The sequence below is a fragment of the Mirounga leonina genome, unplaced genomic scaffold (genome assembly GCF_011800145.1).
Source record: "Mirounga leonina isolate KUSES-001 unplaced genomic scaffold, KU_Mleo_1.0 Mir_115, whole genome shotgun sequence".
Lineage (NCBI taxonomy): Eukaryota > Metazoa > Chordata > Mammalia > Carnivora > Phocidae > Mirounga > Mirounga leonina.
Window position 1 is genome coordinate 450,662 of NW_023270268.1, and position 25,407 is coordinate 476,068.

The 25,407-nt window shown below is 36.4% G+C and overlaps 1 protein-coding gene across 1 annotated transcript in view; it reads right to left on the minus strand.

Annotated features, from left to right (window-relative positions):
* The window catches only part of TOPAZ1 (testis and ovary specific PAZ domain containing 1), a 110,934-nt gene that overhangs the window by 70,201 nt on the left and 15,326 nt on the right, over positions 1 to 25,407 (minus strand). Inside the window, 2 exon segments of the mRNA XM_034991111.1 lie at positions 1,048 to 1,187; positions 3,510 to 3,574. Coding sequence (XP_034847002.1) covers positions 1,048 to 1,187; positions 3,510 to 3,574 — 205 coding nt within the window.

Genomic DNA, 25,407 nt, shown 5'->3' on the forward strand with positions numbered 1-25,407 from the left:
AAATAAATAAATAAATAAATAAATAAATAAATAAATAAATAAATAAAATCTTGAAAATAGGTCCTTTTACAGAACTAATTAAGGTTAAATGGGGTCATACGGGTGAGACACTGATTTGACGGAATTAGTGTCTTTATAAGAAGAGACATCAGAGAGTTGCTCTCTCTTTCCATGCACATGCATCAAGGAAAGGCCATGTGAGGACTTAGCAAGAACGGAGCCATCTGTAAGCCAGGAAGAGAACCAGAAACTGAATCCTGCCAGAACCCTGATCTTAGACTTCTAGCCTCCATAATTGTGTGAAATAAATTTCTGTCATTTAGGCCACCCAGGCTGTGGTATTTTGTTATGGCTGCCTGAGCTACTAATACACCAGGCATTCTATCCCTTAATGTTGGTCTAAATGTTAAAATGAGAATTAGGACATTTTGAAATGTTTTTCTCTAAAGATAAAAAATAAAAATATTTTAAATAATTTCATTTTTCACTTGGCAGCATTCAGATGAATTTGGAACAAGCTTAAGTTTCTGCTGCATAGCTTTGCTGTAATTTTCATTATAAAAACTGTTAAGACTTTTGAAGATAAAACACACAATCATCTGGGCATGCTGCTGTAGTACACAACACCGGGCAGCACAAAGTCAGTAACAGGAAAGTACAGAAGAATTAGGTGTGGGCTACACAAAGAAATTTTATTGTTCCTAAATTCATTCCTCAGTCTAGCTTATTTTGTTCAAACCATTATGGATTATCAAAAAAACTGACACAAATTCTAAAATACATTATAAAATTCTAAGATATTCGACTAAAGTATGAATATTTTAGGTATAACCTATAATTTATCTATACTACCACTATCACATAAATACAGATATTTAAGAAATTATTCCATCAAAAGTTCTAAGTAAAGGTATACAAACTTTCCAATTTTAACACATTCTAGGCTTGTCTTGATTTTTCTAACCTTTTTTGTTTTTGGTGAAAAAAATCTCCTATACAGTTTCTGTATTTTCAAAAGCCAACAGAATTTTATTAAGAAAACAGTACCATTCATCCAGGGCTTCAGTAATATGTCTTCTTGATGACCACTTAGATTCAAAGGTGGCACTGATAAGCACAGAGGTTTTGGGGCCAGTACTGCCAACTGACTCTCACCAACCATAATCTCCGCATTTTTAGAACCTTCACTGTGTGAGCAGAAAAGCCAAAAGCAGAATTTAAATTTATTCGAAGAACATTAAAGTGATGAGAATCAAGTAAGTGGAAACACAACCTAACACACTATGTATACGCTATAGACCATGTTGTGTACTATTACCATACTATGATTCTTCAGTATTTTCAATAAGTGTTCTTGCCTTCTTAAATAGAAAACCAATGCTCATTAAATGGCCGGTGTAGGGGCAGGAGTAAGGTGGTTGGATTAAAACTAGAGCAGAATATTTTTGATCATGCCAGACAAAAATTCTGAGGAGGAACTGAGCTACCATTCTAATCCAGAAAAGATCACCCAGTTATTCTATTGATAGTACAGTAAAATGAATGAATTATAAATTATTCTTCAGGACAAGTACATTTAATAAATTTATACATGTACGTAAGAACTTCCTTTGGGAAGAAGGTATAAAAAATGTACTGTTCTTGGTTGCTTAGATTTAAATAGCTTCAACTATATTTTAATATGTGAGATCCTATATAACCAATTTTAGAAAAACTTAAAGAGTTTTCTGGAATCTCACTTACCTAGAAAAAAAAAATAAGCAAGGAGTAGAATGGGAAGTATCTCAAAGCTGACTGATATAAATGAATTTCGTTTTTAGAAGAAAAATCACTCAGATACTATAATATTTTACCTTAAAAAACAATTCTAATAAGCTTTTTCAGCTGGGGTTTCCTGGGCCAGAGAATAAAACTAGTAAGAAAGAAGAGGGTCCCATACTTGTAACAGTTCAAACTTAGTAGCATTGACAGAGCTTAAAAATTACACAGGGGACACCTGGGTGTCCAGTCGGTTAAACAGTGAAGTGTCTGCCTTTGGCTCAGGTCTTGATCCCACCCTGGGATCAAGCCCTGCATCAGGCTTCCCTGCTCAGTGGGGAGTCTGCTTCTCCCTCTGCCCCTCCCCCTACTCATGCTCACGCATGCACTCACTCTTTCTCTCTCTCTCTCAAATAAAATCTTTAAAAAAATTACACAGAAAATAAAGATATTCACTTCTCTTTCCAACTTGGGACATCATTAATATGTGCAATCAACATAACCTTTCTCAAAACAAGAGCAATAATGTAGAACAAACAAATAAGAATTATGGAATTTTACAGATGGAAGAGATTATCTAGTAAAATTCTTTTGTTTTTGATTGGATGACTGAAGTTTGGGGTAATGTAGTGACTTGTCCAATGTCACACTCCTGGTCATTATGGTAGAGCCAAACTGATGATAAAACTCTTCAGGCTGCAATGACACTATTTGGTTTGTAAGCAAAATGCTTTCAATAGAAAAAGAAGTTAACTTTTGTCATTTTTTCCCTTTTAAAATTTCAAATATTCATGGATCAAATTGGGTTTCTGTGCCAATCTAATTCTCACCTAGGCTCTTCCTTCATACAATGGTTCTCAAAGTTGAGCAAGTATTAGGATCAGATGGTGGCCTTGCTGAAACACAGACTGATGGGCCCCATCTCCAGAGTTTTTGATTCAGCAGGTCAGGGACAGGACCAAATAATTTGTATTTCTGACATGTTCCCACTTGATGCTGCTGCTATAAGAATCACACTTTGAAAACTACTGCCTTAATATAAAAGGACTTGAACACATTTGTCACCTGATCTGAGTATACCTTGCCTCAACAGCAAAATGGAGGTGCAGGATGGATCAGGTGATCACCAATGTGTCTCCCAACTCTAAGTTTGTTATTTGCATATGTTATAGTGAGTGTACTATAACTCTTAGTACTAATTATCACAACCACATCAGATACCTGCAAACTGCAATATTCATCAGATTTCTGTCATTTTACCTTCATAAAAGTCATGTACACATTCTTTTTTCTTTTATCACTATTCCTTACTTCTTTTTTTTTTTTAAAGATTTTATTTATTTATTTGACAGAGAGAGACACAGTGAGACAGGGAACACAAGCAGGGGGAGTGGGAGAGGGAGAAGCAGGCTTCCCACTGAGCAGGGAGCCGGATGTGGGGCTCAATCCCAGGACCCTGGGATCATGACCTGAGCCGAAGGCAGACGCTTAACGACTGAGCCACCCAGGCGCCCCACTATTCCTTACTTCTTCCTCAGAAAAATATTTTAATGGCTCAAAAATCTTTATCACAGCTTTAAGGTACCTGAAAGTATCCCTGACATCTGGGTATATCTGATACACCGATTAATAATATCCATGTATGGCTTAAGGCATAGTAGCCCAAGTCCATAGAGCAGAGAATGAAAAACACACTCAAAACACAAATTATATGACTATTTTAAAATTACATAATTAAAAATGGTACAGACCTTTTGCAAACTTCCAAAATATTTTCTTTTTCTTCTTTAATAGTCACCTTTTCTGAAAATCTACACTGTGAAGAGATTATGGTTAAAAAGTACAAGTGAATATTTCTGTATTCCATATTAAGCTATGAGGCTTACCAGATTATTTAGAATGTATTGGACGTTAATTAAACCACTAGCTTATGGCCAACTGACAACTATATTATTTGAAATACTGAATATTGACTTAAAAATTCCACTCTTAAGAGAAAAACTGGTAGAAATCATAAATTTTCTCAGCTTTTGACATCACCTTTAGTTATACAAGCCAACATTTAAAATTATTATGAACAATGAAAGTTATATTTGTTTTCATTCAGATAAAAAGCTTTAAGTGATTTTTATTTTCATATGGCATTTATGAACATAAATTTATTTTTCCCATTATAAGTATTAATATGTATTTCGTATATCACTATACTTAAAACATTTCACATTAGTGTTCTGGAATTGTGACTTTCTAAATATAAGGAAGTTATACATGCTTAAATATTAAACTTTTGAAAAAACAGGCAGGTACCAAGAAAATAAAACCCCAAATCAACTATCATTTGAGGAGAGATAACCATTTTTCTAGTCTTTTTTATTTTGAAAAATTAAATTTTTTCATTATTAAAAATTTTTCCAGTCTCATTGAGAATTGATATATATTACTGTATAAGTTTAAGGTATTCAGCATGATAGTTGGATTTACATATATTATAAAATCATTACAGTAGATTCAGCTAACACCCATCTTCTCACAGAGATACAACAAAAGCAGGCATGGAGGGATGGGCAGATGGAGAAGGAGAGAGAGAATTTTAAGCAGGCATGGAGCTCAACTCTGGGCTCAATCTCACAACCCCCTGAGATCATGACCTGAGCTGAAATCAAGAGTCGGATGCTTAACCGACTGAACCACCCAGGCACCCCAACAACTACTCTTTTTTAAAGTATACAATCACAGTGTGCCTAGGTGGCTCAGTCGGTTAAACGTCTGCCTTCAGCTCAGGTCATGATCTTGGGGTCCTGGGATCGATTCCCACATCGGGCTCCCTGCTCAATGAGGAGTCTGCTCCTCCCTCTGCCTGCAGCTCCCCCTGCTTGTGCTCTCTCTCTGTCAGATAAATAAATAAAATCTTAAAAAAAAATAAAGTACATAATTACATATTACAATAATGATACACACTGCATATACTATTAACCCTTACAAAGAAAATTATAAAAATCAACTGAGAAACATAAGACATACACAGATACAAAAATATACCATGTTCCTGAATGAGACTATTAAAAGTAAAGATGTTAATTCTCCCCAAATTAATTTATACATTTTAAAAACGACTTTATCATTTGAGTTTAAAGTGCTCTTAGGAGAACAGCCAAAAAATTTTTTAAATTTATAATACGCCTTCATGTCTTTTAAAGAAAGCCTTCCTTGTTTTATTTTTATTTTGTTTGCTATTTTTATTTTTCAAATAATTGGCAGTATGGTATTAGTACAAGGACCTGAGCAATCAATGAAACAAAAGTGAAGGAATAATTCCATACATAAAAATTTGAAAATATTAAAGATAGCATTTGAAATTTGTGAGGAAATGATTCAATAAATGGCAGTAGAAAAACAGGCTAGTTAAAAGGATAGAAAATAAGTTTGGTACCAACTCACCATATGTCAAAATACTTTTTAGAAAATAAAAAAAAAACAAAAAACCACCAAAATACTTTTTAGGTTCATTAAAGATTTAAATATAAAAAATAAATATCAAAAGTAGCAAAAATAAAATAAAGGTGGGTATTTGTATAATTTGGAGGGTGGAGAAAGCCTAAGCATGACACCAAAAGCAGAAACCATTAATTATGATATCAACAAGTCTGAATATAAATATTTTAGATATTTTTATACAAGGAGCATACAAAGTACGCAAAAGCCATCTATCAAAAAAATTTTTAAAGGGTACACTGTTTCTACATTCTTTCTCCCAAGATAAATTTTAGATTCAGACAGATAAAAATTCAGACATGATAAAAAAACATTAAAAAACACCAGGAGAAAATACAGGAGAAAATTTTAAATCCTGAAATGGGGAAGGGCTTCTCTAAATATGACTCATAACTCAAATATCCTAACAGAAAACTAACATATTTGACTAAAAATATAAACCTCCTTGGAGGAGAAAAGATGGTGGAGGAGTAGGGGATCCTATTTCAACCAGTCGCCTGAATTGAGCTGGATATCTACCAGACCATTCTGAACACCCACGATATCAGCCTGAGATGTAAGAAGATGTATCTGGATCTCTACGAACAGAATATCTCTGGTGGTTGGTCTCTAGGTATGAAGTGGGGAGCTGTGACTCTGCAGGCAGATACCAGAAGATAAACAGAAGGGGGAGGGAGCCCCCAGGATCCTGCACCGCTGGAGCACAAAAGCCTCCCGCGCTGGGGACCGGGAACAGACTCACAGACTGGTAGTGGAAGGTAAAGGAATTTAGGGAAGCCCCCCAAACTGAAGCCTGGAGCTGGGGGGGGCACGGGTGCAAAACTGGGGGTGGCTGGTGGTTTTAGAAGCACAAAGGGCAGAGACGTGCCTAGACCTGGAAGCTAGGGCTGAGAGTGCTGCTATGGGGCGCACAACCCAGGACACTGCGGTTTTTAGCAGCACAGACAGAAATGGAGATGGTGTGGCCTGGAGAGTTAATTGAAGAGCAGACTGCAATCTCTCTGTTCTGAGACAGAGGTTTGGATACAGTCACTTCTGATCTGACTCTTGGAAGAGACACTGAAAGCCACCAGGGAAAGCCACCAGAGAACAAAAGCCTCCAAAAACCGGTTTTCACTGAGCCCATCCCCCCCTCACAGGGGGCAGGGCAACTCTGCCCAAACAGGGTTGCCTGAGTACCAGCATGGCAGGCCCTTCCCCTAGAAGATAGCCTGGAAGAACAAGAGGCTGATAATCCTAAGGTCCCTATAAAACAGGTGCATCTTGCTTGGGTTGTGGTCAATAAGTTGGACTCTATACATTCCCCCAACCACCCCTCAACAGAATGACTAAAGGAGGAACCCACAACAAAGGAAAGACTCAGAGATTGTGGCCTCTGCCACAGAACTAATGGATATGGATATAACCAAGATGTTAGAAATTGACTTCAGAGTAACAGTTACCAAGGTGATATCTAGGCTTGAGAAAAATATTAAGAACAATGAAAATGAGATCGAATCAGGCTGAACTTAAAAATGCTATGAATGAAATGCAGTCCAAACTGGATACTCTGACTGCCAGGGTAAACAAGGCAGAAGAACAAATTAGTGAGATGGAGGATAAAATGATAGAAAAGAAGGAAATCGAGGCGGCATGGGAAAAACAAATTAAAACCCAAGGAATCAAACTGAGAGAGATGAGTGACTCAATGAAACATTAATATCAGAATTATTGGGATCCCTGAGTGGGTGGAGAGAGAGAGAGAGGTCTAGAAGATATATTTGAGCAAATCGTAGCTGAGAACTTCCTTAATCTGGGGAAGGAAAAAAGCATTTGTGTCCAAGAGACAGAGAAGACCCCTCCCAAGATCAATGAAAATAGACTGACGCCACGACATATAATAGTACAATCTGCAAATCTTAGATCCAAGGAAACAATCTTGAAAACGGCGAGGAGGAAGAAATTTCTTACGTACAGAGGGAGGAACATCAGAATAACATCAGACCTGTCCACAGAGACCTGGCAAGCCAGAAAGGGCTGGCAAGACATATTCAGGGTACTAAATGAGAAGAACGTGCAGCCAAGAACACTTTATCCAGCAAGGCTATCATTCAGAGTGGATGGAGAGACAAGGAGCTTCCAAGACCAACAGAAATTAAAAGAATGGCCCTGCAAGAAATATTAAGGGGGGCTTCTATAAAAGGAGATGATCCTGCAAGAAATATTAAGCGGGGGTTTTATAAAAGGAGAAAGACCCTAAGAGTGATATAGATCAGAAATTTACAGAGACAATCTATAGAAACAAGGACTTCACAGGCAACATGATGACAATAAAATCACTTCTTTCAATAATCACTCTTAACGTGAATGGCCTAAATGCTCCCATGAAATGGCACAGGGTTGCAGACTGGATAAAAAGACAGGACCCATCCATATGCTGTATACAAGAGACTTGTTTTGAACCTAAAGATACATCCAGACTGAAAGTGAAGGGATGAAAAACCATTTTTCATGCCAACAGACCTCAAAAGAAAGCTGGGGTAGCAATTCTCATATCAGAAAAATAAGCTAAAGACTGTAGTTAGAGATACAGAAGGACACTATATCATGCTAAAAGAGTCTATCCAACAAGAGGATCTAACAATTGTAAATATCTATGCCCCCAACATAGGAGCAGCCAACTACATATGCCAACTGTTAACCAAAATAAAGAGACATATTGATAATAATACGCTAGTAGCAGGAGACTTCAACACTCCACTCTTGGCAATAGACAGGTCATCTAAGCAGAAAATCAACAAAGACACAAGAGCTTTGAATGACACACTGGACCAGATGGACCTCATAGATATATACAGAACATTCCACCCCAAAACAACAGAATACTCATTCTTCTCGAACACACATGGAACTTTCTCCAGAAAAGATCACATACTGGGTCACAAATCAGGTCTCAACTGATACCAAAAGACTGAGATTATTCCCTGCATATTCTCAGAGCATAATGCCTTGAAACTGGAACTCAAACACAAGAAAAAAATTGGAAGAAATTCAAACACTTGGAAGCTAAAGGCCATCCTGCTTAAGAATGTTTGGGTCAAGCAGGAAATCAAAGAAGAACTTAAACAATTCATGGAAACCAATGAGAATGAAAACACATTGGTCCAAAACCTATGGGATACTGCAAAGGCAGTCCCAAGGGGGAAATACATAGCCATCAAAGCCTCACTCAAAAAACAAAAAATCCCAAACACCCAAATTAACTTTCCCATTTAAAGAACTGGAGAAAGAACAACAAATAAAGCCTAAGCCATGCATCAGAAGAGAAATAATTAAGTTTAGAGCAGAGATCAATGAATTTGTACCCAGAAGTACAGTAAAGCAGATCAAATAAACTAGAAGCTGGTTCTTTGAAAGAAGTAATAAGATCAATAAACCACTGGCCAGAATTATCCAAAAGAAAAGAGAAAGGACCCAAATTAATAAAATTATGAATGAAAGGGGAGAGATCACAACGAACACCAAGGAATGAGAAACAATTATCAGAAATTGTTATCAACAATTATATGCCAATAAATTAAGCAACCTGGAAGAAATGGATACATTCCTGGAAACCTGGAAACCACCAAGACTGAAACAGGAAGAAATTGACAACCTGAGTAGACCAATAACTAGTAATGAGACTGAAGCAGTGATCAAAAATTTCCCAAAAAACAAGAGTCCAGAGCCTGATGGATTCCCTGCAGAATTCTACAAAACATTCAAAGAAGAAATAATACCTACTCTACTAAAGCTGTTTCAAAAAATAGAAACAGAAGGAAAACTTCCAAACTCATTCTGTGAGGCCAGCATTACCTTTATCCCAAAACCAGGCAAAGACCCCATCAAAAAGGAGAATTTCAGACCAATATCCCTGATGAATATGGAGGCCAAAATTCTTAACAAGACCCTAGCGAATAGGATCCAACAATACATTAAAAGGATTATACATCACAACCAGGTGGGATTTATCCCTGGGATGAAAGGGTGGTTCAACATTCACAAATCAATCAATGTAACAGAACACATAAATAAGAGAAAGAACCACATGGTCCTCTCAATTGATGCAGAAAAAGCATTTGACAAAATACAGCATCCTTTCCTGATTAAAACTCTTCAGAGTGTAGGGACAGAGGAAACATTCCTTAATTTCATAAAAACCGTCTAAAAAAGCCCACAGCGAATATCATTCTCAATGGGGAAAAGCTGAGAGCCTTTCCCTTAAGATCAGGAACATGACAGGGCGCCTGGGTGGCTCAGCTGGTTAAGCAACTGCCTTCGGCTCAGGTCATGATCCTGGAGTCCCTGGATCGAGTCCCACATCGGGCTCCCTGCTTGGCAGGGAGTCTGCCTCTCCCTCTGGCCCTCCCCCCTCTCATGTGCTCTCTCTCATTCTCTCTCTCTCAAATAAATAAAATCTTTAAAAAAAAAAAAAAGATCAGGAACATGACAAGGATGCCCCGTCTTGCCACTATTGTTCAACATAGTACTAGAAGTCCTAGCAACAGCAATCAGACAACAAAAAGAAATAAAAAGTATTCAAATTAGCAAAGAAGAAGTCAAACTCCCTCTCTTCACAGACGACATACTTTATGTGGAAAACCCAAAAGACTCCAAAGCCAAATTACTAGAACTCATACAGCAAGTCAGTAATGTGGCAGGATACAAAATCAATGCACAGAAATCAGTTGCCTTCCTATACACTAACAATGTAACTGTAGAAAGAGAAATTAGGGAATTGATTGCATTTATAATAGCACCAAAAACCTTAAGATACCTTGGAATAAACTTAACAAAGGAGGTAAAGGATCTATACTTTAGAAACTACAGAGTATTTATGAAGGAAATTGAGAAAGACACAAAAAGATGGAAAAACATTCCATGCTCATGGATCAGAAGAATAAACATTGTTAAAATGTCTATGCTGCCCAGAGCAATCTATACTTTCAACACCATCCCAATCAAAATACCAATGGCATTTTCAAAGTGCTGGAACAAACAATCTTAAAATTTGTATGGAACCAGAAAAGACCCCGGATCACCAAGGAAATGTTGAAAAAGAAAAACAAAATCTGGGGGCATCACGATGCCTGATTTCAAGCTATGTTACAAAGCTGTGATCACCAAGACAGCATGGTACTGGCACAAAACAGACACATAGATCAATGGAATAGAATAGAGAGCCCAGATATGGACCCTCCACTCTATGGTCAACTAATCTTCAACAAAGCAGGAAAAAATATGCAATGGAAAAAAGACAGTCTCTTCAATAAATGGTGCTGGGAAAATTGGACAGCTATATAGAAGAATGAAACTGGCCCATTCTCTTACACCATATACAAAGATAAACTCTAAATGAAAAACCTCAATGTGAGAGAGGAATCCATCAAAATCCTAGAGGAGAACATAGGCAGTAATCTCTCTGACATCGGCCACAGCAACTTCTTTCAAAACACGTTCCAAAGGCTAGTGAAACAAAAGCAAAAATGAACTTTTGGGACTTCATCAAGATATAAAGCTTCTACACAGCAAGGGAAATAGTCAACAAAACTAAGAGGCAACCCACAGAATGGGAGAAGATATTTGCAAATGACATTATGGATAAAGGGCTGATATCCAAGATCTATAAAGAACTTCTCAAACTCAACACCCAAAAAACAAATAAGTCAAAAAATGGACAGAAGACATGAACAGACACTTCTCCAAAGAAGACATACAAATGGCTAACAGACACATGAAAAAATATTCAACATCATTAGCCATCAGGGAAATTCAAATCAAAACCACATTGAGATACCACCTTACACCAGTCAGAATGGCAAAAATTGACAAGGCAAGAAATAACAAATGTTGGAGAGGCTGTGGAGAAAGGGGAACCCTCTTACACTGTTGGTGGGAATGCAAGTTGGTACAGCCACTTTGGAAAACAGTGTGGAGGTGCCTCAAAAAATTAAAAATAGAGCTACCCTATGACCCAGCAATTGCACTACTGGGTATTTACCTCAAAGATACAGATGTAGTGAAAAGAAGGGCCATGTGCACCCCAATGTTCATAGCAGCAATGTTGCAATAACCAAACTGTGGAAGGAGCCGAGATGCCCTTCAACAGATGAATGGATAAAGAAGATGTGGTCCATATATAAAATGGAATGTTACTCAGCCATCAGAAAGGATGAATACCCAACATTTGTATCAACATGGATGGAACTGGAGGAGATTATGCTAAGTGGAAATAAGTGAAACAGAGAAAGACAATTATCATATGGTTTCACTTATTCGTGGAACATAAGGAATAGCATGGAAGACATTAGGAGAAGGAAGGGAAAAATGAAGGGGGGGGAATCAGAACGGGAGACGAACCATGAAAGACTACGAACTCCAAGAAACTGAGGGTTTTAGAGGGGAGGGGGTGGGGCGATGGGTTAGCCCGGTGATGGGTATTAAGGAGGGCACGTACTGCATGGAGCACGATGTGTTATACACAAAATGAATCATGGAACACATCAAAAACTAATGATGTACTGTATGGTGACATAACATAATTAAAAAATTTAAAAATATATAAAAACAACCCCCCTTCAAGGTAAAATAAAACTCCTAAATCAAGTCAGAACACAGACAAAAAAATAAGAAAAAGTGTGGGAATATATGACAAAGAATATATCTTTGTGTGCTTTTGTACTTTCAAGTTTTCATTTAAATTCCAGTTAACATTCAGTGTAATATTAATTTCAGGTGTAGAATTTTGTGATTCATCACTTACGTTAAGTACCCAGAGCTCATCACAAGTGCCTTCCTTAATATCCATCACCATTTAACCCATACCTCTGCCCATCTCCCCTCCATCAACCCTATTTGTTCTCTATAGTTGAGTCTGTTTTATGGTTTGCCCCTCTTTTTTCCCCCACGTTCATCTGTTTTCTTTCTTAAATCCTACATATGAGTGAAATTATATGGTATTTGTCTTTCTCTGACTTACTTCACTTAGCATAATGTTCTCTGGCTCCATTCATGTCATTGCAAACAGCAAGAATTCATTAATTTTTATGGCTGAGTATTATTCCTATATATATATATCTCACATCTTTTTTATCCATTCATTAGTTGATGGACATTTGGGCTCTTTTCATAATTTGGCTATTGTTGATAATGTTGCTATAAACATTGGGGTGGACATAGTCCTTCGAACCAGTATTTTTGTATCCTTTGGGTAAATACCTAGTAGTGCAATTGCTAAATCAAGGGCAGTCCTATTTTTAACTTTTTGAGGAACCTCCACACTGTTTTCCAGAGTGACTGCACCAACCTGCATTCCCACCAACAGTGTAAGAGGGTTCCCTTTTCTCTGCATCCTTGCCAACATGTGTTGGTCTTGTGTTGTTAATTTTAGTCATTCTGATAGGTGTGAGGTGATATCTCATTGTAGTTTTGATTTGTATTTCCCTGACAATGAGGTAAGAATATGTTTAATATATGAAAAGTTCCTACAAGTAAAAAAAGATCAAAATCTCAGAAGAAAAATGGGCAAAAAACATAAAAAGAATGTTCATAAAAAACATAAATGGCCTTTCAACATACTAAAAGATGCTTAGTCTCGTAAGAGAAAAGCAAATTAAAACTAAAAGTCATTTGTAAAAATAGACAGATGGGACAAAAATTTTAATACTGAGTTGGTTAGTGTGTAGGGAGAAAACTGGCATTCTTACCCAATGTTGTTGAAAGTATAAATCACAGCCATCTTTATGTAGGCCAATCTGACAATTCTAAGAATCCAAAAATGCTTGCACATATACAAAATGCCTTATGTTCAAAGATACATAATGCAGCAATATTTAAATAGCAAAAAATGGGAACAAACCAAGTGTCCACCAACAGTGGAACTTGTTGAATAGAGCATATTCATGTAGTGGATAATTATACAATTATAAAAACAAGGCATAATTACATAACATTGAAAAGAAACACTCCATTATTTATTAAGTTTAAAAAGCAAGATAAAAAATGGTATGTTACCATTTGTATAAAATGCTACCATTTGTATAAAATTAGAAAGAATATACAATAGGTCCACTTTGAGAAATAGCAGAGTATGTCTTATTGGGCTATAATCCTCCTGCAGGTAAAAACTATAAACCCTAGATAAAATATAAAAAAATCTCTGCCTGAAAACACTAGAAATATGTGAAAAGCTGGCAGAATCTGGAGGGAAGTCTACACTTGGAAAGAAGGAATAGCACTGACTAACTCTTCTGCTTTCATAGCTTTATTCTTGAAGGCAGGTCCTAGTTGGAACTACTTGAGAAGGCCAAAAATTTGCCTTACTGAAACAACGAACCAGAAGCCTAAGTTTAAGATTAAGTCAGAAACTGGGAAGTAAGGCTGGGAATCCAGGAAAGGAGAGAGCCTAAGAGAGGAAGCCCTGAAATTTGCTCATAAACTCCACCCAAATTTCTTGCTGACCACTGAACTATGTTTTTGTAAGGTAGACTCCAAACAGTCCAGCTAAGGCTAAAAGAACTGAACAAAGATTACTGCAAAAGAGTAATCTGGAGGCTGAGTTCACCTAAGTTAAAACCTTAGCATGCAATTACCATACAGCCAGCAACTGCAGACATGGGCATTTATCCCAGATAAGTTAAAAATTAGGTTTACCAAAAACTGGTACACAAATGTTTATAGCAGCTTTATTTGTAATAGCCAAAAGCTGTAAACAATGCAGATGTCCTTCAATGAGTGAAGAGCTTTCAAATAAACTGTGGTAACCCATCCCATGGAGTATTGCTAAGCAATAAAAATGAATGAACTATTGATAGATGCAACAAACTTGATGAATATCCAGAGGATTACGCTGGGTAAAAAAAAAAATCTGAAGATGTTACATTCTGAATGATTCCATTTATGTAACATTCTTGAAATGACAAAATTACAGAAAGGTAGAACAGATTAGTGGTTGTCAAGGATTAAGGAGCAGTTAGGGGTAGCCAGGAAGAAAGCAGGCATGGCTATAAGGGCAACAAGAGGGATCCTTGCTGTGATGGAAATGTTCTGTATCTCTGACTGTATTAACGTCAATATCCTGGTTGTGATGTTGTACTACAGTTTTGCAATGTTACCATTGGGGGAAACTGGGTAGAGGGTACATGAGATCTCTCTCTTTCTTACCACTGCATGTGAATATATAACCATTTCAAAGTTAAAAGAATGTGGGATGCTGCTAAGGCAGTATTCATGGATAAATTTATAGCACTAAATTGTCTCAGAAAATGTTTTAAATCAATGACCTCAGCTGCAACCTTAAGAAACTACAAAAAGAAGGGAAAATTAAATCCAAATAAGCAGAAAAAAGGAGAAAATAATGATCAGCAGAAGTCAGTGAAATAGAAAACAGAGCAATAGAGAAAAAAATCAATCAATAAAACCAAAGCTGGTTCTTTTAAAATAGTAACAAAATTAATAATCTTCTAGCCAACATTCAGCAAATCTACATCTATTTCAAAATACCAAAATCACAGAGATGGAAAACAGATTAATGTTTGCTAAGGTTAGGAATGTCAGAGGTAGGGAGAAAGGTGTAACCAAGGAATAAGATAAGGGAGATCTTTGTAGTGATGGAATAATTCTTTATCTTGATTGGAGTGGTGGCTACAAAAATCCGCCCACTTAATAAAATACAGAGAAGTACATATACTCACATTTAATATCTGATGCCTGCTTCTGATATTGTACTTAAAGATGTAATCACTGGGGAAAACTAGCTGAAGGGTACCTAGGTCCTCTCTATACTACTTCTGCAATTTCCTGTGAATCTACAATTATTTCAAAATAAAAACTTTTTAAAAAAGTATACTTGCACTTTAACTATCTAGAGTTCAAAACCAGATTCATTAAGCAATTACCACAACCATGGTAAACCTAACAATTGTTACATATGGATTCTGGGTATAACTGATATACAAGACAAAATAAAAACAAGGTCACTGGAAAAACAGAACATATATATATTACATAATTATTACATAAATTAACATATATATAAAACATCAATAGGGAAGCATTTCTAAAAATTCACAGAAAACTGTATATAAATGCAGGAAAGTGGTAGGTCACACATATCCTAAAGTTAACCTATTTATCCCCTCAAATTCCTAAAATGTAAGGTGAGAGAGATGGATAAAGTTTAATTCCCAAATTTGGGGGCCAGACATCTTAAAGACAAATATTATTGTCTGGTCATGAATTTTCTAGAGAGTTGGTACTTTGAGGCTTACCATGGTATTAGAAGAATAAATGTATCATTCCCTTCTCCTAAACAAAACCAAGAAATCTTACTATACTAGGAAGCAACTAAACGATTTTATAGATTATTTTTAGAAGTTATGCCAAAAATACTCTGCATCTTTAAAATATTTACAGTGCTAAAAATTCAGTGAATTCTGGCAAACATCTCCTAAAATCTATCCTTGCAGGAGTGAATGGATTAAGTCTTTTCCTCAGCTTTAAGTAGAATAGAGTACAAACTGTTGTTGGGGTTTTTTTTAATACTTCAGAGCAAGGGTTGGCAAGCTACAGCCTGCGGGCTGCCTGTTTTTGTAAATAAGGATTTACTTGAACATAGCAACCACTATTTGTTTATATATTGTCTATGGCTTCATTCATGCTACGATGGTAGAGTTGAACAGTTGCCAACGGCAACTATATGGCCCACAAAGTCACACAGGTATTTACCATTTAACCCTTTAAAGAAAACTCTGCTGACCCTTGCTATAAAGTCAAGGAACTCTGCTGTGCAACCATTGACAAGGTACTGACTCTTAATCTGTTTCTTCGTCTATAAAAGAAAATAACAGTACATGCCCCATGTCCAGTAAAGAACTATGTCAGCAAGTCAGAGTTGTCTATACTGTCTACACTGAAGGTTTGGTCTTTGATCTACTCCTTGGAGGTAACTGTTAAGCCTCTGGAATATGCTGCCTGATACATGTGTCTTTGTTTAACTGGGGGTCTGGGACCAGACAGTCTATACTAACAATGTATGGGGCCTATACAACAATGGTAGGGGCTTTGGGCCACTCCAGATAGTCTAAACTAACAATGTGATTTATGGCTGGGGCCTTGGGTCATGTGACATCAATTTGACCTTTGGAGGGTCTGGAGAGACTGAGTGACTAAGGTCAGCCACGCAGGCAGCCAGCCAGCCATACCAATGTGACCGACCCCAATAAGAACCCTGACCAGGGCTCAAGTAAGTTCTCTTAGCTAGCAATACTCTCTGTGTTGTCATACATCATTGCTGGGAATAGCAAGCAGTGTCCATATGGCTCTACTGGGAGAAGACAACTGGAAACTTGTGCCTGATTTCTTGTGGACTCTGCCCTATGTGACTCTTTGTGGATTTTAATGTGCATCCCTTCACTGTAATAAAATGCAATCTTGACTATAACAGCTTTGCTGACCTCTCTGTAAATTCTAGCAAATCACTAAATCTGAGGGTGGTCTTGGGGACTCCTGAATAGCACCTCATTATATTATGTGGATAAAATGTGATAACCATTGCTAGGTGTTTAACAGTGGCTGGCTGGCATATAACAAAGGCTTGGTACATACTGGCTGTTATCATCATCATAAGGAAACAGTCAACAAAACAAAGAAGGAACCCACAGAATGGGAGAAGATATTTGCAAATGACACTACAGACAAAGTGCTGATTTCCAAGATCTGTAAAGAACTTCTCAAACTCAACACCCAAAAAACAAATAAGTCAAAAAATGGGCAGAAGACATGAACAGACACTTCTCCAAAGAAGACATACAAATGGCTAACAGACACATGAAAAAATATTCAACAGCATTAGCCATCAGGGAAATTCAAATCAAAACCACATTGAGATACCACCTTACACCAGTTAGAATGGCAAAAATTGACAAGGCAAAAAACAACAAATGTTGGAGAGGCTGTGGAGAAAGGGGAACCCTCTTACACTGTTGGTGGGAATGCAAGTTGGTACAGCCACTTTGGAAAACAGTGTGGAGGTGCCTCAAAAAATTAAAAATAGAGCTACCCTATGATCCAGCAATTGCACTACTGAGTATTTACCCCAAAGACACAGATGTAGTGAAAAGAAGGGCCATGTGCACCCCAATGTTCATAACAGCAATGTCCGCAATAGCCAAACTGTGAAGGAGCCGAGATGCCCTTCAACAGATGAATGGATAAAGAAGATGTGGTCCATATATACAATGGACTATTACTGAGCCATCAGAAAGGATGAATACCCAACTTTTACATCAACATGGATGGGACTAGAGGAGATTACGCTAAGTGAAATAAGTCAAGCAGAGAAAGTCAATTATCATGTGGTTTCACTTATTCGTGGAACATAAGGAATAGCATGGAAGACATTAGGAGAAGGGAGGGAAAAATGAAGGCGGCGGGGGAATAGGAGGGGGAAACGAACCATGAGAGACTATGGACTCAGAAACAAACTGAGGGTTTTAGAGGGGAGGGGGTGGGGGGATGGGTTAGCCCAGTGATGGGTATTAAGGAGGGCACGTACTGAGGACTGGGTGTTATACGAAAGCAATGAATCATGGATCACTACATCAAAAACCAATGATGTATTGTATGGTGACTAACATAACAAAATAAAATTAAGTTAAAAAAAAAAAAAACAGAAACCAATGGAGAGTTGGAAGCAGAAGAATGACATGATCTAACTTATGCTGTATTGAGAATAAACTACAAGAGGGCAAAATTAGAAGCAGATCTGTTAGAAGGTGACTGTAATAATTCAGGCAAAAGATTACATTAGCTTGGGCCTGTGTGGTGTTGGTGGGGGTGATGAAAAGTGGACAGCTTCTAGACATTATCTGAGGTAAAATGTGCAGGCTTTCCTTATAGTCTGGATGGACCAAGAGAAAAAGTAAGGAAATCCAAGGTTTTGAGTCTGAGTAATTATAAAAGGATGGAGTTTCCATTAACAGAAAAAGAGAAGATTATTGAAAAGACTGGTTTTTGGTAGAAGAACTGAACTCCTGTTCAGTTTTTAAAAAAAAATTTTTTTTTTAATTTTACAAATTATTTTTTACTGAGATATAACTGACATACAAGTATTACCTCAGTTTCAGGTATACATCATAGTGCTTCGACATTTGTATACATTACAAAATGATCACAATAGGTCTAAATACCATGTCACAAAGTGAATACAGTATTATTAACTATATTCCTTATGCCATATATTTATTTATTTTATAACTGGAAGTTTGTATTTTTTGACCCCCTTCACCCATTTTGCCCCATCACAACCCCCCTCTCTGGCAACCACCAATGTGTTCTCTATATCTTTGAGTCCGGGTTTTGTTTTGATTCCAATTAAAAGTGAGATCATGCAGTATTTGTTTTCTTCTGTCCAACATACTTAGTGTAATACTGGTAAATAATACTGCAGTGAACACAGGGGTGCATTTATCTTTTTGAATTAATATTTTTGTTTTCTTTGGATACACAGCAGTGGAATTACTAGATTGTATGGTAGTTCTATTTTTAGTATTTTGAGGAACTTCCATACTTTTTCCATAGTAGTTGTACCAATTTACACTCGTACCAACAGTACACAAAAGTTCCTTTTTCTCCACATCCTTACCAACATTTGTTATTTCTTGTCTTTTGGATAACAGTCATTTAGACAGGTGTAAGGTGGTATCTCACTGTGGTTTTGATTTGCATTTCCCTGATAACGAGTGACTTTCAACAACTTTTAATGTGTCTGGTGGCCAAATGTATTTCTTCTTTGGGAAAACACAATTTAGGTCCTCTGCCCATTTTTTAATTAGATTGTGGTTTTCTTCGTTATTGAGTTGTAGGAGTTCATATATTTTGGACATTAACCCCTTATCAGATATATGACATGCAAATGTCTTCTCCCATTAAGTTGCCTTTGCATTTTGTCGATAGTGTCCTTCTCTATGCAGAAGCTTTTTTGTTTCATGTGGTCCCATTTGTTTAGTTTAGCTTTGTTTCCCTTGCCTTTGGAGTCAGATGCAAAAAAACTCTGCTAAGACTTATGTCAAGGAGATTACTGCCTATGTTTTCTTCTAGGCTTTACGGTTTCAGGTCTTACATTCAAGTCATTAATCCATTTCGAGTTAATTTTTTAATAAGGTATAAAATAGTAATCCATTTTCATTCTTTTGCATGTAGCTGTCCAGTTTTTCCAACATCATTTATTGAAGAGACTGTCCTTTCCCTATTGTTATGCTCTTGCCTCCTTTATCATAAATTAATTGACCATATACTTGTGGTTTACTTCTGAGCTCTCTATTCTGTTCCATTGATCCATGTGTCTGTTTTTATGCCAATACCATACTGTTTTGATTACTATAGCTTTATAGTATAGTTTGAAACAAGGAAGTGTGAAACCTCAGAACAAGATCCTTGTTCTTTGAATAACCAACTGCTTTGGTTATTCAAGGTCTTTTGTGGTTCTATATACATTTTAGAATTATTTGCTCTAGTTCTGTGAAAAATGCCATTTGAATTTTGATAGGGATTGCACTGAATCTGTACATTGCTTTGGGTAGTATGGTCATTTAAACAATATTAATTCTTCTAATCCTATGGGAATGGAATATATTTCCATCTGTTTGTGTCTTCAAATTCTTTCATCACTGTCTTATAGTTTTCAGTGTACAGGTGTTTCACCTCCTTGGTTTAATTTATTCATAGGCATTTTACTCTTTTTGATGTGATTATAAATAGGCATTTTTGGATTTCTCTGATAGCTCATTATTACTATATAAAAACACAATAGATTTTTTTGTATATTAATTTTATATCCTGAAACTTTACTGAATCCCATTCATTAGTTCTAACAGGTTTTTTGTGTTTTTTTTTGGTGGAGTCTTGAGGGTTTTCTATAAATGATATCATGACATTGGCAAATAGTGACAGTTTTACTTCTTCCTTTCCAATTTGGGTATCTTTTCTTTTTTTTGCCTAACTGTCCTTGTTAGTATTCCAATACTATGTTGAATAAAAGAAGGGACAGTAGGATTCCTTGTCTTGTTCCTGATCTCAGAGGAAAGCTTTTGACCTTTCACTGTTGCATATGACTTAGCTGTGGATTTGTCATATATGGTCTTGAATATGTGGAGGTACGTTCTCTCTAGACTCACTTTGTTGACAATTCTTATCATAAATGATGTTGAATTTTGTCAAATGCTTTTCTGCATCTATTGAGATATGTTTTTATCTTTCATTTTGTTAATGTAGCATATCACACTGATTGATATGTGGATGTTGAATCATCCTTGCATTTGTGGAATATATCCCACTAAATCATAGTGTATGATCCTTTAAATATATTATTGAATTCAGTTTGCTAATGTTTTGTTGAAGATTTCTGCATCTGTGATCATTAGGGATTTTAGCCTATAATTTTCTTTGGTATCCATGTCTGATTTTTGTGTCACAATAATGCTGACCTTCTAAAATGAGTCTGGAAATGTTCCAGTCTCTTCAATTTGGGGGAAAAATTTGAGAAGAGTAGGTATTAAATTTTCTTTGAATGTTTGATAGAATTCACTGGTGAAGCTGTCTGGTCCTGCTTTTATTTGTTGGGAGGTTTTTGATTGCTGACTGAATCTCCTTACTAGTAATTGTTGTAATCAGAATTTCCATTTCTTCATAATTCACTCTTGGAAGATCATGTTTCTAGGAATTTATTTTTTTCAAAGTTGTCCAATTTGTTGGCCCATAATTAATTGTTCATAGTATTTCTTTGGTATCAGTTATAAGTCCTCCCCTTTCATTTCTGATTTTATTTATTTGAGTTCCCCCCTCCACTTTTTTTTTGGTTAGTCCAGCCAAAAGTTTGTCAATTTTCTCTTTTCAAAGAACCAACTCTTATGAGTCATTGATATTTTCTATTGCCTTTTTATTCTCTATTTCACTTATTTCCATCCTGACCTTTATTATTTCCTTCCTTCTATTAACTTTTGGCTTTGTTTATTCTTTCTCTAGTTCCTTTAGGTGTACAGTTAAGTTGTTTGAGATTTCTCTGGTTTCTGGAGGTAGACCTGAATGCTATGAAATTCCCTCTTAGAACTGCTTTTGCATAGATTTTTGTATGCCCTATTTCTGTTTTCATTGTGTCTAGTTACTGTTTGAGTTCTCTCTTGATTTCTTCTATGACCCGTCGATTGCTCAGTAGCATGTTGTTAAATCTCCAGATTATTTGTGATTTTTCCAATTTTCTTCTTGTAACTGAATTCTAGTTTCATACAATTGTGGTAGGAAGGGATGCTTGATATGATTTAAATTTTCTTGCATTTATTGAGGCTTGCTTTGTGGCCTAACACATTATCTATCCTAGAGTATGTTTTGTGTGCACTTAAGAAGAATGTATATTCGCTGTTTTTAGATGGAATGTTCCATATATATCTATTAAGTCCATCTCATCTTAAATATGTCACTTAAGGCTTATGTTTCCTTATTGATTTTCAATCTTGATGACCCATGTAAGTCAGATGTTAAAGTCCTCTACTATTATTGTATTGCTGTCTATTTATCCGTTTAGGTCTGTTATTATCTACTTTATATATTCTGGTGTTCCTATGTTAGGCACATATATATTTATAAATGTTATATTTTCTTGCTGGATTGACTACTTTATCATTATGTATTGCCTTTGTCTTTAATTACACTCTCTGTTTTAAAGTCTATTTTGTTTGATATATGTATAGCTACACCAGCTTTTTGTTTCCATTTTCAAGGAACATCTTTTTCCATTCCTTTGCTTTCAGTCTATATGTATCCTTACATCTGAAATGAGTCTCTAATAGGCTGTATATAGATATCTCAGGAATTCAGTTTGAACATGTTAAGTTTGAGATGTCCAATTGGACATGTAAATGGACAAATTCAGTAGGCAACTAGACATAAACGTCTGCAGTTCAGAGAAGTAGTTCAGGATGCAGTTATAAATTTGAGAGTCTTAGCACAGAGATGGCATTTAATGCAATGAAGCTGGATGGGACCATCTAATGAGCAAATCTAGATAAGAAAGAACACATCATGGTCTAGGCTCTGAGTAACTCCCATATGTAGAATTCAGGGAGATCAGGAGAGACCAGCAAAATCAACTTGGAAGTTGCAGACAAAAAGGCAGAAAATAAACCAGGCATGTATGTCTACCCTGAAAGTCAGGGTTTTAAGGAAAGTGTCATTAACTGTGACAAATAAAGAGGATAGGTCAAGTAAGATTAAGACAGATAATGTCCATTAGATCCAGCAACAAGGAGGTCACTGGAGAGTTTAAGGATAGTTTTAGTTGCAGTGAAGGCAAATAACTTTGGAATGGATTCAAGAGAACCAGAGGAGAGAAACTAGAGATGGTGGGTAAAGATAAGCCTTTGAGAAATAGGATGACAGCTGAAAAGAAAAATCGGACTATGGAATCATCTTATTTTGTTTGTTTTGTTTTGTTTGAAGATGAGAGAACAGCATGTTTATATATTGATGAGAATAATCCCATAATAAAAGAAGAATTACTGGAGTAGTATTTTAAGAGAGAGAAGAGATGGACTTTAACACACAGGTGGAAGAAATAACCTTGGCTAGATCATCTAGTGTAATTGAGGAGAAGCTGGAGTTTTGGGAGCAGATGCAGGTTAAGGGGGCTAATGTATTGGTAGGGAATTAGGAAGTTCTTTTCCAGTTACTTCAAATTTTTTGGTGAAGTACAAAACTAGACTATCAGCTGTGAGGATGAATAAGAAGGAATAATGAGAAAAAAGAAAATATGAAATAGTTGCCTAGGAGTCAATTAAATTATGCAAAAGGTTAAGACAATCACAAACTTCTTCTGGCAGAAAACAAGAATAAACTTGATATCTAAATTTTTCCCCATATCATATGCCAATGGTATGTTCCACCATCAAGTTAGGTTTAGCTCCAATTCCTATGCCTTCTATGTCTGTGGTTAAATAGCTGATACGTGCATTCATAGCCCTCAGGTACTATGATATTCTTAAATTTCAAAGATCAAATGATATTCAGTACTCTGTGTTTAATGAGGCAGGAAAATATGTAACAATTTAGATTTATGTAAGTTTGAGATCAACTTCAGGATACTAAAAAAAAGGCTAAATACATAATTAAACACCCCACTTTCCCAGACAAAGGAAACCTGTTGATAGTGTGCTTATACAAAGTATCAAACAATATATCCTCTGGGCAGAATGATGTGATTCTTTTACTCAATAAGTAAGTTACACTTATCACCTGACCATACTGTTATGATGAATCTGTATTACAACTATTCAGACCAAGAAATAAGAAAATGCAAAAGAATATCCACAGTTTCAAAATATAGAAATGGAAGGAAAACTTCCAAACTTGTTCTATGAGGCCAGCATTACCTTGATCCCAAAACCAGACAAAGACCAATATCCCTGATGAAGATGGATGCCAAAATTCTCACCAAGATACTAGCCAACAAGATTCAATAGTACATTAAAAGGATTACTCACTGTCCAAATGAGACTTATTCCTGGGCTGCCAGGATGGTTCAACACTTGCAAATCAATCAACGTGATACATCACATTAATAAAAGAAAGGACAAGAACCATATGATCCTCTCAACTGATCCAGAAAAGGCATTTGACAAAATACAGCAACCTTTCTTGATTAAAACTCTCCACAGTGTAGGGATAGAGGGAACATACCTCAATATCATAAAAGTTACTTACAAAAAACCCCCAGAGAATATCATTCTCAATGGGGGAAAAGTGAGAGCTTTTCCCCTAAGATCAGGAACATGACTGGATGCCCATTCTGACCACTTGTTAATGCAAGCTGGTACAGCCACTCTGGAAAACAGTATGGAGGTTCCTCAGCAATCAGACAACAAAAAGAAATAAAAGGAATTCAAATTGGCAAAGAAGAAGTCAAGTTCTCACTCTTTGCAGATGACATGATACTTTATGTGGAAAACCCAAAGACTCTACCCTAAAAGTGCCAGAACTCATACAGCAATTCAGCAACATGGCAGGATACAAAATCAATGCACAGAAATCAGTAGCATTTCCATACACTAACAATGAGACCGTAAGAAAGAGAAATTAAGGAATAGATCCCACTAACAATTGCACCAAAAACCATTAGATACCTAGGAATAAACCTAACCAAAGAGGTAAAGGATCTATACTCTGGAAACTACAGAACACGTATGAAGAAATTGAGGAAGACACAAACAAATGGAAAACCATTACATGCTCATGGATTGGAAGAACAAATATCATTAAAATGTATATACTACCCAGAGCAATCTACACATTCAATGAAATCCCTATCAAAATACCATCAACATTTTTCACAGAGCTAGAACAAATAATCCTAAAATTTGTATGGAACCAAAAAAGACCCTGAATAGCCAGGGGATTGTTGAAAAAAAAAAAAAAAAAAAAAGCAAAGCTAGTGGCATCACAATGCCTGATTTCAAGCTCTATTACAAAGTTGTAATCAAGATAGTATTGGACTGACATAAAAATGGACACATAGACCAATGGAACAGAAGAGACAACCCAGAAATGGACCCTCAACTCTGTGGTCAAGTAATCTTTGACAAAGCAGGAAAGAATATCCAATGGAAAAAAGATAATCTCTCTTCAATAAATGGCACTGGGAAACTTGGACAGCCACGTGCAGAAGAATGAAACTGGACCATTCTCTTACACCATACACAAAGATAAACTCAAAATGGATGAAAGACCTCAACAAAAGACAGAAATCCATCAAAATCCTAGAGGAGAACACAGGCAGCAACCTCTTTGACCTCGGCCACAGCAACATCTGTCTCCAATGGCAAGGGAAACAAAAGTAAACATGAACAACTGGGACTTCATCAAGATCAAAAGCTTCTGCACAGCAAAGGAAACAGTCAACAAACCTAAAAGGCAACCTACAAAATGGGAGAAGATATTTACAAATGATGTATCAAATAAAGGGCTAGTATCCAATATCTCTAAAAAACTTATCAAACTCAACACCCAAAAAACAATCCAATTGAGGAATGGGCAGAAAACATGAACAGGCATTTCTCCAAAGAAGACATACAAATGGCCAATAGACACACGAAC